Below are 16,253 nucleotides of genomic sequence, written 5' to 3' on the forward strand. Positions count from 1 at the left end.
AAAGAAAAAAAAACACCCTGTGAACCCATAAATCTAAATCAGATAAAATGACTTTTAAAAAATGAACAGAAAAACAAGCACCTTTTCAGACAAAGACAAGCTGAAAGAATGTATTGCCATCAGACCTGTATTATAAGAAATGTTAAAGAAAAGTTCTTAAGGCTGAAAAGATGATATCAGATAAAAACTTGGATCTACATAAAGGAAGACAGAGTATCAGAAATGGCAAAAATGTGGGTAAATATGAAACATATTATTTCCTTCTTTAAAATTTTCTCTGAAAGATGCTCAGCTGGGCTCGGTGCAGTGGCTCATGCCTGTAATCTCAGTACTTTGGGAGGCCAAGGTGGGCAAATTGCTTGAGCCCAGGAATTTGAGACCAGCCTGAGCAACATAGCAAGACTCTGTCTCTACAAAAAATACAAAAATTCAGCTGTTGTCATCCATTTTACTTCTATAGAGGTTATAAACCCCACAATACATTGTTATTACTCTTGATTTCAACAGTTGAGTATCTTTCCTTCTTTCTTTTTGTTTTTTTAAGACAGGGTCTAACTCTGTCACCCAGGCCGGAGTGTAGTGTTGCAATTACGGCTCACTGCAGCCTCACACGCCTTAGTCCCAGCTACTTGGGAGGCTGAGGTGGGAGGATTGCTTGAGCCCAGGAGGTTGAGGCTGCAGTGAGCCATGATTGCACCACTGCACTCCAGTCTGGGTGACAAAGTGAGACCCTGTCTTAAAAAAAAAAAAAGAAAGAAAGATACTCAACTGTTGAAAGAAGAGTAATAACAATGTTTGTGGGGTTTATAACCTCTATAGAAGTAAAATGGATGACAACAGCTGAAAGGATAGGACGGGAAGTGGAAGTATACTGTTGTACGGTTCCACATTTCATGGGAACTGGTATATTTGAGAGTACACTGTGATAAGTTAAAGATGCACATTGTAAAATCAGAGCAAACACTGATATCATAACAAAGGATAGCTAATAAGCCAGTGAAGATCAAATGGAAGACCAAAACAAAACAAGATGAAAAATACAAAAAAGTCAGGAAAGAGGAGAAGAGGAACAAAGAATAGATGGGATAAATAAAAAAATAGCCAAATGGTGGATTTATACATAACTTCATCAGATTGGATAAAAGGGCAAGATTCAACTATGTGCTGTCTACAAGAAACTCACTTTAAATATAAAGACACAGCTAGGTTAACATTAAAAGAATACAAAAATATATAATGCAAACATTAATTATCAGAAACCTGGAGTGGCTATATTAATCTGAGGCAAAATAGTTTTGGAACAAGAATTATAACCAGGGATAAGGAGGAACATTTCTTAATGATCAAGGGTTAATTTATCAAGAAAACATAATAATCTAAACATGTATATGCCTAATAAGAGCTCCAAAATACATAAAGCAAAACCTAATAGAACCGGAAGGAAAAATAGATGTCTACAATAATAATTGGAGATTTCCACATTCCCTTTCTTAGTATTTGATAGAGCAAGAAGACAGAAAATCAGTAGAGATACAGAAGACAACATTAAAATACTACCAACCAACTTGATTTAATTAACATTTATAGAACCTTCTAGCCAACAACTGCAGAGTACGCATTCTTTCAAATATGCATGGAACATTCACCAAAATTGATCATTATTCTATCACACCTACTCTGTACAAACAGAGTGTCTCAGGTACCAAAGAGCCCCAGGTAATGAGGGAAAGTTCTTTCTTTGGAGAATTCCAGCCAATGAATTAGAAATTCAACATTTTGCTACCCCTAATAAAATAATTAATTTCAGGCAAACATCATCAAGGGATGCTAAAACCATTAGGAGAAAGGTTGATGGGGAATTTCACAGTGGAAGAGAAGGTGGTCGTGAAGAAGCCCAACATCACTGAAGGTGATACCACCTGCCATCATGTGCCTCTTGAGGTGGTGCATTATGAAGGACATGGTATCACCTATGGGGTGATATAATGATTTAAAAGCACTTATATGGTGCTGCCATGGGTTGATTTGTCTCCCCCTCCACAACCCGCCACAAAGAGATATGCCAAAGTCCTCATCCCTGGTACCTCAAAGTGTGACCTTATGTGGAAATAGGGTCTTTATGGAGGTAATGAAGTTAAAACAAAGTCATTAGGGTGGGCTCGAATCCAATATTCCTGGTGTCCTTATAGAAACAGGAAATTTGGACACGGAGACAGACACAGAAGGATGACGACGTGAAGACACTGAGAGAACGCCAGCTGAGGATGAAGGCAGAGGCCTGGGTGATGCATCTACAAGCCAAGGAACACAAAAATGGCCAGCCAACCCCAGAAGCCACCCCGTTCCAGCAGCCTTGGCAAATGAACACAAGTGCCCACCAAGAGCCAGACACTGGTCTAAGAATTACCCTCATACCAGCCCTTCCAGGTGACCTCTGCGGCTGTCACCATCCTCCCCAAGGCCACACTGCATTTGAGCTCTGGCAGGTCCAGCCCAAGTGCGTGTGTTCACCCACTTCTCTACACCACCTCTGGGTTTAAACCCTGCTCAGAGGCCTTTGTACATCTAGCCGGGGCAGCTCTGAGGTCTTCCCGGGGCTTCATTTTATTTTGCCGTGAGCCAGAAGTTCTTGGCCTGGGCTGCCCACAGCCTCACCTGAGGCTATTTTCAAACTCACTCTGATTTGGGGATGCCCTCCAAGAGGTTCTGCCTCAAGGGTCTGGGCTGTAGCCTGGGTCTCCCCCAAGGATTCTGGCGCTGCCCTGCTGGGAACCACTGGCCCCGCTTGCTTTTCTCTTTCAGGCTTCAGGAAACTTCTCCACTAGAAATGAGGATAGGCACCTGCTCTGGCTCCTCTGGGGATCCAGATCCCATAGTCTTGGAGGGTTGGAGACCATTTATCCCACCCTCAGGTACAGATGGAAGCTGTGGCCCAGGTGACATCTCCAGAATCAAAGGCAAGCCAACAAGTCAGTCTCTGAGGCCTCCCTTGGGATGCAGGGAGCCCTTGAATGCCTCAAAGGCTGTTGGGTTCAGCTGGGACAGAGAGGTGTCCCCAGGCCACCACACCCCAGTATGGTGCATGCGGGGACACAGCCAGTTAGGGGTGGGCCTTAGATCAGGAGGCATCATCAATGCTCCAGAAAAGACCTCACTGGCTCTAGAGGCACTATGAGCTCCTGCTCTGCCCCCACTGTGTCTGACTTGGCTCAACCCTCACCCTGTGGCAGCCCTCACCACCCCCCATCACCCTGTTCCTCACCTAGACTCGAGTGCTCAAGATGTCAGAGCCCTAAGCCACTCACCTGCACATAACCCTTCCACTGCCAGAGGACCCTGGCCCCCACAGCTCTTGCTCCCCCTTAGGGGAGACCCTGTCCCAAAGAGAAAGCCATGGGAGGCAGTGGCTGGACAGGAGTCCTACCCAAGGCCTTATCACCACTTCTGGGGCATGTCCCTTGAGCCTCCATTTCCTTGCCTGTCAAATGGGTAAGTAGCCGTTGCCCTGCCTTGCTTGCTGTGTGTGCGTTAGAGGGTTGCTGTTGAGGATGAGGACCCTCTGGATGGAGGGCGGGAAGGTTCCGTGTGAGTTGGAGTGGAGGTGCATGGGGATACCCAGCCTCTGACCCCATGCCCACTGCCTCTTTCCCAAACCTTCAGGATCTTTTCCAGCTGCTTCTGCGTGTCAACCACGATGACATTGGCACAGCAGTCATAAGCGATGTATTGGCAGGCCTCGGGGGAGCTGGTGGTGTAGATGCCGGTGACAATGCCACTGTAGGAGACCCAGAAAGATTCACCTTAGGGGAGGTGCAGAGGGGCCACCCCCTTCCCCCACCCCCACATCTGTAGCCCCAAGACCCAGAGAGCTCCCACAGCCTGGCAGGAAGAGCTCCCAAGGCACCTGAGCACCTCTTCCCCTGCAGAGAGGGCGCCAGATGCAGGTCCACCAGAAGGCCCCAGGGAGGCGGCAGGATGGTGGGGAGTGGGTGGGGGCTACTAAAAAGCGATAAGGACCCGCCCCTACCCTCTGCCCACTGCCAACCCACTGGAGAACCCGTCCCTGCCCCCGCCACTCACCCTGCAAATACTGTGCCCACTGCCGAGAAGAACCACTCCGGGGAGTTGAAGCCGAGGATGGCCACACTGTAGGCCTGCTTCAGGCCGAGCTCCAGGCCAAAGGCAGACAGGCCAGGTCAGCCGGGCAGGGACTGGGACCCTCATGCCCCTCTCAGAGCCCCCACCCAGACTGCAGGGCACCTGCAGGCTCCACCCTCCCAGGGTCCCCTCAGTCAGAAAATCCCCTTGGAGGAGAAGGGGCTGGTCACTCAACAACCCTCACTGTCCCTCCCAGGGCCTTCCCAGGAAGTCTGTCCGGCCCCTCAGCCCAGCACACTGGGCTTCCAGCCCCCCCAAATGTCATCACAAATGAAAAGTGAGTAACAAGTGCTTGGCACATGGTAGGGGCTCAGAAAATAAAAGCTCAGTACGGGGCCCAGCATGGAGTATCAGCTCCACGCACAGTGACGTCTTTTACAGTTATTGTTCCTAAGAGCCTTGCCCAGTGGGCAGTTGGAGAGGAGGCCTGTGAGGCCCAGAGCTGGCAGGCACATCTGGGGAGGGGCAAGGCCTTGCCATGAGGGGCCCCCTTACCTTCAGGAAGCCCTTGGCGGCTCTGCGGGCGAGCAGGTAGTATTGGGAGTAGGAGATGTGCTCCCACTTGTCCTGGCGCTTGAAGCCCAGAGCTCTGAGGTCCCCGTACTTGTCCAGGGCCTCGTAGAACATCCGATGCACAGTGTAGGGAAGCTGTGGGCAGCTGGGGTCTATGCGCAGGCGCACTCGCCCATCGGCCCGAGTCGTCCACAGCGCCTCCTCTGTGGGGTTGGGGAGACCACAGCTTGGATCATGCCAGCCTGAGGTTGTCCCCAGGGGACACTTGTCCTGCCCTGGGCGGAGCTCGCAGCCCTTCTGGTGCTGACAATGCCTTGGGTACTGGGCCTTGAGGCTGGCAGGCAAGGGTAGGCTGGGGTAGGCTGGGAGACCGCCTAGAGGAGGAGGTCTGACTCAGCCTTGTAGGAACAGCAAAGTTTAGGGATGCAGCAAGGAAGAGGAGAAGAAATAACTGGAGGACAGATGGAAGTCCTAGACACTCTGTTCCTTCCTTTATCCCAGTTGGAATTTGCCTCCCAAGGTTGGGCAGTGGAACTGTCAGATCTCCAGGTGCCTTCAGGGTGTCTGTCTTTCCCTGCCCTCCTGTGAATGGGTTGGGGACAGATCCAACTAAACAGAAGGTCAAAGCACCAAAGAGAACGACCCTCCCGAGGGTCTGGAGGAGACTGAAAACCATCAGCCCTGCTCTCCAGCCTGAAGTCTCCCAGTCTCAGGAAATAACAACAGTCTTTACTCATTCTCCCCCTACAAATGAGGTGTCTCATTTAGTCTTCACAGCATGGGTTTGGAGAGCTCCATTGCACAGATGGGGCAGCTGCAGCTCAGAGAGGTTCAGTCACTTATCGAAGATCACACATCAAGGAAGTGCAGGGCCAGGATTTGAACTCAGGTGTACCTGATTCCACAGCTCACACTTAGGACATTGTCTGGGGTGCCACCCCGCCTTTAAGAGTCAGAGGCTTACTCAGTGTGTGGTGGGTGGGAACAGAGGTTTACCACTTAGTATGCAAGACTTGGACAAGCCACTGAACCACAGAGTCAGTTACAGGGGAAAGATGAGGACTCAGTTCTCAGGGTGGACATGAGGATCAAGAGAAAGGGTGTATATGAAGAAGATTTGACCTATGGCTGGTGCTCCCTGAATGCACGTTTTCCTTCTTCCTCTTTTTTCCAAATTTGCAAAGGAAGCTTGGATGGGTGGTCTGGACCCTTTGGTCCCATGAGACCTCCTTTCCTTGGGGCAAGGGTGGTGGTTCCACGATGATAGTGGGAAGGGATGAGGGCTGGCCAGGACAGGTGGGGCTGCCTGCCACCTGCTGGCCAGACCCACCTCGCCTATTGTCCTGTCACCAGTCCTTCCCTGAGGCAGACAAATGAACTAGATGAGCTTGTACCTCCTCTTTGACACTCTTAGGTTGCATGCAGACTCTGAGGTTGGCAGAAAGAGGTAAAGATCTGGGGGCTGGGACAGGTGAGCCCATTCCTCCTCCTGTGGAGGGCCGGAAGTGGGGATGACAAGGACACATCCAGACCCAAACGGGATACATGGCAGCCTGCAGGAAATGCAGGCGGGGCAGGGGAGGGTGCCAGAGAGAAGATCCTATGTATGGCAGAGGCCAAGACCTTCTGGGATGGATGCCCCTGCCACTGGCCATGAGGGAGCCCTGAGCCCTCAGGTAGTGGCGTGAGTCAAGGGCCACTAGGCCCCGTCCAATCACTCCTCACACTTCTCCAAGCCTTGCCCCATATCCCGGGACGCTAGCCTGGTGGACCCCGCTGATCTGCCTCTTCAGAGCCTCTAACTGTTGCATTTTGCTTAAGTCCATGCCCAGACCAGAAAGTCAGGTACACCTGGGTTCAAAAACCTCAATTCCGCCTCTATGTGCTGTTTGACCTAACAAACCATCCTCTCAGCTGCATCTTCATCACCTGCAAATGTGAGGGGTTGACGAGGACACAGAAGCCCTCATACAGTGCTGGTGGGAATGAGACGGGACAGCCATGTGGGAACACAGGTTAGCAGTTTCTTAAAGAGTTAAACATAAAACTACAGTATGACCCAGCAACTCCACTCTTAGGTATCTACCCAAGAGAAATAAAAACACATGTCCCCACGAAGACTTACACACAGATGTTCTTCACAGCATTGTTTATGAGTCAAAAAATTGAAACAACCCAAATGTCCACTGACTGGTAAATGAAAAACAAAATGTGGTCAGAGAGTAGAACGCTATTCAGCTCTGAAAAGGAACAAAGTGGCCTGGCTCAGTGGTTCGCACCTGTAAACACGTGAGGAGACTGAGGCGGGGGATCACTTGAGCCCAGGAGTTCAAGACCAGCCTGGGCAACATAGTGAGACCCCATCTCTAAAAAAAAAAAAAAAAAAAATTAGCAGGGCTTGGTGTTGTGTGCCTGTATTCCCAGCTACTTGGGAGGCTGAGGTGGGAGGATTGTTTGAGTATGGGAGGTCAAGGCTGCAGTGAGCCATGATCGCACCACTGCACTCCAGCCTGGACAACAGAGTGAGACCCAGCCTCAGAAAAAAAAATTAAATCAAATTAAATAATAAATTTAAAAAATATAAAAAGGAATAAAGTATTGATAAAGGCTACAACATGGATGAAACTCAAAAACATGTTCAGTGAAAGAAGCCAAGTATGAAAAAGGAAAGGCAGAAAAGGTAGAAAGCAGATTAGTGGTTGCCCCGGGCTGGAGGTGGGAGTGGGGAGTGACCGTGGAATAGGCACAAGAGATCTTTTTGGGGTGATGGACATGTCCCAACATTGGATTGTAGGGATGTTTTGCAACTCTGTAAATTTGCTAAAAATAATCAAATTGTGCACTTAAAATGGGTAAATTTCATGGCATATAAATTATAGCTCAATAAAGCTACTTAAGAAAAACAGAGAGAGGGCCCGCATGGTGGCTCACGCCTGTAATCCTAGCACTTTGGCAGGCCAAAGTGGGCGGATCACTTGAGGCCAGGAGTTAAAGACCAGCCTGAGCAACATGGTGAAAACCCGTCTCTACTAAAAATACAAAAATTTGCTGGTCATGGTGGTGCACATCTGTAATCCCAGCTACTTGGGAAGCTGAGGCATGAGAATTGCTTGAACCCGGGAGGTGGAGGTTGCAGTGAGCTGAGATTGCACCACTGCCCTCCAGCCTGCGTGATAGAGCAAGACTCTGTCTTAAAAAAAAAAAGAGAATGTTGACCCCCACAAAGTGGTGCAAGAATCTTGTGCAATGGCCCTCAGAGCATGCTCAGGGCCTGGCATCCAGTTGCCTCTCAGTGGTTATTAGTTCTCTTCCCTCCCCTGGCACAGATTCCTCCTACACCTGGACTACAGAAAAGGTGACTTTCTCCCATGGGCACTTCTAGAAGCTCATGCTCCTCTGAATTCACCTGGTCACCCAGGTTGCCAAGAAGAGCAGAGGTGAGTCTTGGGATCTCCAAGCCAAACATTTTAACTTGAGCATTTATAATCTCTCTCTTTTTTCTTTCTTCCCTTTTTTTTTTTTTTTTTTTTTGACATGGAGTCTCACTCACTATATTGCCCAGGCTGGAGTGCAGTGGTGCGATCTCGGCTCCTTGCAACCTCCACCTCCTGGGTTCAAGCAATTCTCCTGTCTCAGCCTCCCAAGTAGCTGGGACTACAGGCATGCACCACCATGCCTGCCTAATTTTTTGTATTTTTTGGTGGAGACAGGGTTTCACTGTGTCGGCCAGGCTGGTCTCGAACTCCTGGCCTCAAGTGATTGACCCGCCTTGGCCTCCCAAAGTGCTGGGATTACAGGCGTGAGCCACCGTGCCCAGCCACTGTAATCTCTTTTTTTGTTTTTGAGACAAAGTCTCACTCTGTCGCCCAGGCTGGAATGCAGTGGCACGATCTTGGCCCACTGCAACCTCTGCCTCCTGGGTTCAAGTGATTCTCCTGCCTCAGCCTCCCAAGTAGTTGGGATTACAGGTGCCCACCACCATGCCTGGCTAATTTTTGTGTTTTTTAGTAGAGATGGGGTTTCACCATGTTGGCCAGGCTGGTCTTGAACTCTTGACCTCAGGTGATCTGCCTGCCTCGGCCTCCCAAAGTGCTGGGATTACAGGCATGAGCCATCGTGCCTGGCCTGTAATCTCTTTTTGATGACAAAAATATGCATACTTGTTCCAAGAAATACGAAACAATTTAGCAGTCTATGACAGAAAAAGTGATAGGCCCTCTTTCTACAAATATTCATACAAGGACTTAGGTTTTATTTTGTCGTTGCAATTGCTTTTTATGAAAAATAAGGTGGCAGGGGAGAGAGATCATCTTATTAATGTATTAATCACAGGTAGCAAACCCAAAATGCTCATGGGACCAGGCGGATAGTATATCAGCATCACAGTAAATAATGTATAGTAATACATAATAAATGAATGAAGTGGCCCAGGATTTGCAAATGAAACCAGAGGCAGTCTTCTTTTCCAGGAAGAAATGAGCTCCCTCTCACTTTCCTTTAGACACATGGCCCTTGGAGTCCACCTCTTGTTTCTCTGCTTTTGATAGAGATGTGGAACAGCACAATATTTTTCTTTTCTTTTATTTTCTTTCTTTCTTTTTCCTTCCTTCCTTCCTTCCTTCCTTCCTTCTTTCTTTTTTTCAGACAGGGTCTCACTCTGTCACCCAGGGCTCAAAAGATCCTCCAATCTCAGCCTCCTGAGTAACTGAGACCACAGGTGCACAGCACTAAGCCCAGCTAATTTTTTTGTATTTTTGGTAGAGACGGGGGGAGTTAGCCATGTTGCCCAGGCTAGTATCGAACTCCTGAGTTCAAACAATCCTCCAGCCTTGGCCTCCCAAAGTGCTAGGATTACAGGCATGAGCCACTGTGCCTGGCCATATTTTTCTATCATACAAAAAACTACAGGCCAAGTGCAGTGGCTCACGCTTGTAATCACAGCACTTTGGGAGGCCAAGGCAGGATTGCTTGAGGCCAAAAGTTCCAGACAGCCTGAACAATAGAGAGAGAACTTGTCTCTACAAGTTTTGTCTCTACAAAAAGTAGGTCTTATCTCTACAAAAATTTAGCCAGGTGTGTGAAGTATGTAAAGTAATGCATATGCTAATTAGATCGATTTAGCCATTTCACAAAGTAACTGGGACCATAGGTGCAGGCCACCATTCCCAGCTTTTTTTTTTTTTTTTTTAAGTAGAGACAAGGTCTTGCTATGTTGCCCAGGCTGGTCTTGAACTCCTGGTCTCAAGCAATCCTCCTACCTTGGCCTCCCAAAGTGCTGGGATTACAGGTGTGAGCCACTGCGTCCAGCCAAACATATGTTTTAAATCATATGAATCAAATCAAACCTAGCCATTAGCCAAATCATCCATCTTTAACGTTGGTGATATTAACATGCGTGCCTCATTGTGTGCATGCTGTGTGGCTGCGTTGTACTCCATGGTTGGGCCCTATCATAATTTACTCCGCTACTCTCCACTGAAGGACGCTGAAGTGATATCCAGCCTCCAGCCCTCCTTCTAGGTTTAGATTATTAGAAGGAGATTTACCGGATCAAGAGAAAAGAGTGTTTAAAATCTTGATGGACATTTTGGACAGAATTCTTCACCTAATTTCTCCTTTCCCATCAGCTACATGGTTCTGTCTTTTTCCTGTTTCGTCTTCCATGGAGCCTGTACTTTTGTGTCAGGTCATCTCACATCCTTCTTGGAAGGAGGGAATGAGGCATGGGAAGGGAAGGAAGGTTCGTAGGTCTGCAAGGTCAGTCTCCTATTAGCCCAGCTGTTTCATGACAGGGACAAGAGCCCTGGCCCTGGAGGACCCCTTGTCACCCTTGGGAAGGGTGACAAGGCCCCCTGGCCAGCTGCATGACCCAGCCCTTTCTCTGAACAAGCTCAGCTGAGCCAGCAGGACCTGTCTGAGCCCCTAGACCAGCTGGAAGAGGAGATTCTGGTGGGAAGGGGGCTGCCCCTGCCCTCGCTGAGTCCCCGATCATCTCTTGCTTACTGCTTACTGAGCCCCTGCCATGTGCCATGCCATTCTTTGCCCATCGCCACTCTCAACTAAAGAGTTGAGTGGCAGAGCTGGCATCCAAACCCCCACAGTTCCATACCCAAGTCTGCTCTGTTCCCACGGGGGTGCTGCCTCTCACGGTGAACTTCAAGGAAGACCCCGGCACCACATCTGCCATCTCCTCTGGGAAAGGACTATCATGCCTCCCGCCAAGTCCTGTGCCAGGTTCAGGCTGGGTGGCCTTGGGTAGCCATGACCTCCAGCCACTGGCCTTTTCCCACATTCCTGAGGCTCCCAGAGTGACCTTGCTAAACCCAGGTCTGACCTGCTCAAAAGCCCCCGATGGCTCTCATTGACCACAGGGAGACGTCTGTACCAGGGCTTCTAAGGCAGGCCCTCCCCAAGGGGCTCGCTTACCTTTCCCAGCCTCAACACACACCTTTCCTTACAGCCAACCTGAACTGCTCCCAGTTCCCTTTGGTTCCCCACCTCTGTGCCTTTGCCTGTGCTGTGACTCTGCCTGCAATGCCCTTCCCTCCATCACATGTCCACACTTTACTGCTCTTCAAGGACCACGTGTTGCCTCCTCACTAAAGACTCCCCTCCTTGAGCCTAATGGAGGATGGGGTCATGGTCAGGGCTGCCTCTCCCACCAGACCAGGGCTCTGGAAGTCAGATTCCCTCCTCTCTGGGTCCTGGCTACCAGCAGCAACCCGGCCTCGAGCAGAGGCCAGGGGCTTCTTCTTTGGGGAAGAATGAGCTGACCTCTGCCCCACCCTAGTCCCAGGAGGGCTGGAGACCCAGTGACTGTGTGTCTAGAGGACTCAGGCCTTCATCTCTCCCCCACCTCACCCTTGCCCCCCAGGGTGGCCAATGAGGACACAGGACACATTGTGCTTAAGCACAGAGACAGGCTCACAGAGCAGGTATCTACCCAAGCGGGACACGCCAGCCTGCTTTCCCATCCTGCACCCCTGAGAGACCTAGGTAGTGCCTGCCCTGCTCAATGTCCTTCTGACCTGGGCCCACCACAGCTCAGTGGCCTCAGCCTTGGGTGCCAGCTGCCAAGCTCACTCCTGCCCTTGAGAGCTGAAAGAAGGGAAGACAGATGCATCTTCTAGCCTGGGGTGTGCAATCCTCCCCCTTCTTCTCATGTCCATGTGTTCCCACCTGTGGGCTCTGCTCACACTGTGTTCTCTGCCAATCTCCCTCTCTGTAGAAGAAGAAGTCTCTGGACAATGAGTTAGAAGGGCTGGGCCTGGGTTTTAGCTACTGGCAAGGTGTGCCAAATGCAAGGCAGAACAGTCAGAAGGGGTTGCCCACAGCTGTTGAGCCTTGGACATTGGCTCTGCGACCCCGACCGCATGCATGAGACCGGAGCTGCAAGCCCTGGCCAGAGGCACATGAGGTTGCTGTGCAGGAGCACTGCTCAGTGGGAGTGCTCCCTGTAGGTGGTGACGGACAATTAGAGTCTCTCTCGCAGAGTCTGGAAGCGACTTGCAGAGATCAGGATGGCCAAGCTGAGATGATGGGGTGGTGGAAGTCACAGCACAGTGAGTGGAGTGCACAGAAGCAGGTGGTGGCAGCAGGGCAGGGAGAAATTGAATTGCAGCAATGCTGGTTGTCACCTGAGCAGGGAGCCAGGAAGGTCCATTCTTCCCATTCCCTGCTAGCCTTTTTCTTTTTTCTTTTATGTTCTTTCCTATTATTATTATTATTACTATGAGACAGAGTCTTGCTCTGTCGCCAGGCTGGAGTGCCGTGGCACTATCTCGGCTCACTGCAACCCCTGCCTCCCAGGTTCAAGCGATTCCCCTGCCTCAGCCTCCCGAGTAGCTGGGACTACAGGTGCGTGCCACCACGCCCAGCTAATTTTTTGTATTTTAGTAGAGACGGGGTATCACCATGTTGGCCAGGCTGGTCTCAATCTCCTGACCTCATGATCTGCCCACCTTGGCCTCCCAAAGTGGTGGGACTACAGGCGTGAGCCACCACTCCCAGCCTCCTCCTAGCCTCTTTCTAAGCTTCTTTTCTTCCCTGCCTTTCCTCACAATGACCCACATCTCCTGAAGCCATCTGAACTCATCTCCTAACCTCCCTCTCTCCCTAGCTTTCTCCTAAAAGGAAAGAACTCGAATCAGCAAAGATACAATCAGGCAAACAGACAATATCCACTATCTGGAAGGTGCAGTGCAGTGCAGAACATGAACTGGTACAGGTTTCTTGGGGGCAACTGGCAATATATATCCAAAGGCTTGAAACAGAAACATCCTTGCACTTAGCAATCATACTTTCCGGAAGTTACTCAAGGGAAGCAATCAGAGACATGTACAGCAAGAATGTGGAGACGGATATCCATACAGCAACGTGTCTATTTGCAAAGCCATTGGAAACAACCCGAATGTCCAACAGGGGACTGGTCTCCTATTCAGTTCATTATGGTAGAGCCATATCATGGATTCCCATGCAGCCATTAAAATAAAGTATAAAAAGAATATTTAATGACATATGGAAATGTTCACAGTATAACATCAAGTGAAAAGGGGAGCAAAACAAGGGCACACAGAAATGCACGGACCACACTAAAAAGATCTGTATCAATGTATTATTATTAAAAGCCTTAGCACATTGTGAGTATTCAAGACGTCTCTCTCTTCCCTTTGTACCTAGACTCTGAGCTTCTGATGCAAGCACTGACCTTGCAATAAGTGTTTGCTGAAAGAATAAATCAAATTAAGCATACGATGCCTCTAGCTGCATCAGGAACACAGGCAGAGACCTCAGCCAGATGGGTGATCTTGGGATGTTGGGGCAGGGAATTCCCACACACAGCATATCAGAGGTAGATGGACCTTTTACAGATGAGAAAATTGAGTCCCAGAGGGGCAGGGATGGCCAAGGTCACAGCAAAGTTACAGGCAGAGTTGGGACTACAGACCTCAGTTGGTCCTGGCAGCTGCCTTGTATCAGTAGCTAGGGGGCTGTTCAGTGAATGGAAGCTTGGGATTCCAAAGTCTACTCTCCCCTGGATGGTGTCGGGGTGGAGGAGAGTGTGCCCAGTCCCCTGACTCTGCCACATGCTGGGCAGCTCGGAACCAAGCAGGAAGGAGGGATGTGAGTGGGCCCAGGTCTGCTGTGGCACCTCTCAGCCTGCCTCTCTGCGGGTGGTTTCCTGTGGGTAGGAGAGACTTAGGAAATCAGGATGACTGCCAGTCCTTAAAGTAGTCCTCATCTCCCCTTTGTGCCCCTTCAACAGGGGCACAATCATCAGCTCTGCCCTATGCCCAAACTAAGATCAGTGCTGTAGTAACAGCCAAGAACGGGGCCAGGACACAATCAAGGTCTCTGTTGCCCAGCAAGGCACTCAGATCCCAACAGGAGCTGACTCCAAAAGGCAACCAACGACTAGATCTAGAGCACAGCGGAGAACCCAGAAAGCTTGCTGCCTGCTGCCAATGCAGCACCACCAGCACACTGCACGCCCACCAAGTGCCAAGTCAGCTGAGAGCTGGGGGTGGGCTTTCCCAGGCAAGGCTGGCACTCTCTGCCGCCTCCCTCTCCCTCTGCCACTTCCTCCCTCTGCCACTTGTCTTGGCCTGACCCTGGCTTGTATCTTATCAATCCACCCTTTATGCTGGGGGCCACTGGGCAGACAGGGAGCTGTGTTCTCTGGGGTTCTGGAATAAAGGCGTCTAAAGAGCAAAGGCAGTCAATCAATTAGCCGGGAAGGAAAACAACACAAGAACAGAGAGCGGGAGGCTGGGGCTGTTTTCTGTGGTCTGTGGGAAAGGCTGCAGGAAAGTAGCTTCTTGTGCAGATGGAGGAATAACTGGTGTTGAGGAAGAGGTGGGTCTCAGGCCTAGGACAGATCTCTCTCCGAGAACGGTCCTGCAGGGCACCAACCCCAGAGGCCCTCCTCCAAAGGCCAGGCAGGGACCAGCCCCAGGAGGGCCCCTCTCTCCAACACGGGACGCTATGCTGAGGGCCAGCCCAATGCAAGGCACTCTCAGGGATACAGAAGAGGAAGAAGCCACATCAGTCCCAGGACATGAAGAGAGATAAGGACAAGACCTAGGACAGAAGGGTCTGTCAGCTGTTCAGTAATTCCTCTGTGTCCCAGGGGAGAGGGCCCCTGCAGCTGCCACTCCCGGCCTTCTCGATGGGGACTGAAGAGCTCTGAGTTCTGGCCACCACAGCAGAATGAGCCTGGGCCTCAGTTTCCCCATCTGAATTACAATTGGGGTAGACAAGCTGTTCTCTATACTTTCCTCCATAGTCATTGTTTTAGCTTTTTAAAATTGCCTCTAGGATTCCACTTGTCCGGGCCTGGACCACCGGGGTAAGGGACCTGAGATGGGCTTTACCTGCCCCTGTAAAGGTGAGCATGCTCGGGAGATGCGCAGGAGACCTCAGGCTGGGTCTCCATCCGCTGGAGAGAAGCCAGGTCTGAGCAAGAACCCGGGCATCCCAGCCAGAAGCCCTTGGCTGGCCTGCCCCAGACCTGCCCCACATGGCAGGGTCCTAGGAGGGGACACCCAGGCAGTGTCTGAGGCTGTCCAGGCAGGGGCTGGGTGGGTGCCTTGAACCCTGCGGAAAATGTTTCTCCGAGGACCCCCAGAGGTTCCGCTCATTTTGGCTGGCAGGGCCAGGATTACCTGTTTCCATATCACAGAGAAGGAATCACCAGCATTCATTTCCTCTGATCTTTGGAAAGCCTTTCCTGCCGGCCCCCATCAGAGGCTGTGGGGACAGGCAGGTCCTCTTGCCTTCCACTATCCCAATGGCCTCCTCCTGCTACCCAGCCTCAAACTATGAGCTTCTTGAGGACAAGCATTGTATCAGGCCTCTTTCTGGCTCCCTAGCTCATAGCTCCAGCCCGAAACACCACCGCTTGCAACATTTGGGAAGGGTGGAGTGACGAACTGAGGGAGGCCCAGCAAATCCCTTGACCCACAAAGGGCTTCACTGGACTGGAGACAAGTGGGGCTGAGCACCTAGCTTCCCAATTGCAAAAGCTCCTTAGTGGGTGTGGGAGTTTCCCAGGGAGAAAGCGGGTGGGGAGCCAGCCCTGGCCAGCACCTCCAGCAGTTTCATCCCCAGCAGCTGCTCACCCCGGGTGCCCTCCCGTCTCTGTGGTCTCGATGCTGCCCTTCTCCAGCTGGGCTTCATGCTCTATCTAGAAAGGCCTAGAAAGTAAAAAGTAATGTGTCTCCAGGGCCCAGTACAAAGCTGCCTTTGTGTGAAGGTCAGATTCCAGTGTCTCAGTGGCCTGACTTTGCACAGCTGCTCCCTGGGAGTACAGCCATCTGGAGAGCTCAGAGCTCAGCCTGGGGACCAGAGCTCAGGACCTCAAACTTTTTGGGAACTCAAAGAGATCTGGGAGCCTCCGAGGGCTCCAGAGTGAACCCTGATTCCTGTATACAAGACTCAAAGAGCTCCCCAGAGGGGCTGCCAGGGTCTGCAGTTAGATGGAAGGGAGGCAGGGGCTGGCCAGACTTGGGGGGGCCAGACCTGGAAGACCAGACTGCATGATGCTATCTAGGTCCCAAAGAGGCAGTGTGGCCAGTTAAGAG

The 16,253-nt window shown here is 50.8% G+C and overlaps 1 protein-coding gene across 8 annotated transcripts in view; it reads right to left on the minus strand.

The window, feature by feature from the left end:
- The window catches only part of ACSBG1 (acyl-CoA synthetase bubblegum family member 1), a 62,063-nt gene that overhangs the window by 16,327 nt on the left and 29,483 nt on the right, over positions 1-16,253 (minus strand). For 6 of the 8 annotated variants that reach the window (XM_054450851.1, XM_054450853.2, XM_054450848.1 and 3 more), the window contains 3 exons: positions 4,654-4,874; positions 4,081-4,169; positions 3,655-3,775 (listed from right to left, as the gene is read on the minus strand). In XM_054450851.1, the coding sequence (XP_054306826.1) occupies positions 3,655-3,775; positions 4,081-4,169; positions 4,654-4,874 (431 nt within the window). The remainder of the gene's footprint in view (positions 1-3,654; positions 3,776-4,080; positions 4,170-4,653; positions 4,875-16,253) is intronic. The other 2 variants (XM_054450850.2, XM_054450849.2) reach the window with 1 other exon arrangement.

Source organism: Pongo pygmaeus, chromosome 16, assembly GCF_028885625.2.
Source record: "Pongo pygmaeus isolate AG05252 chromosome 16, NHGRI_mPonPyg2-v2.0_pri, whole genome shotgun sequence".
Taxonomy (NCBI): Eukaryota; Metazoa; Chordata; class Mammalia; order Primates; family Hominidae; genus Pongo; species Pongo pygmaeus.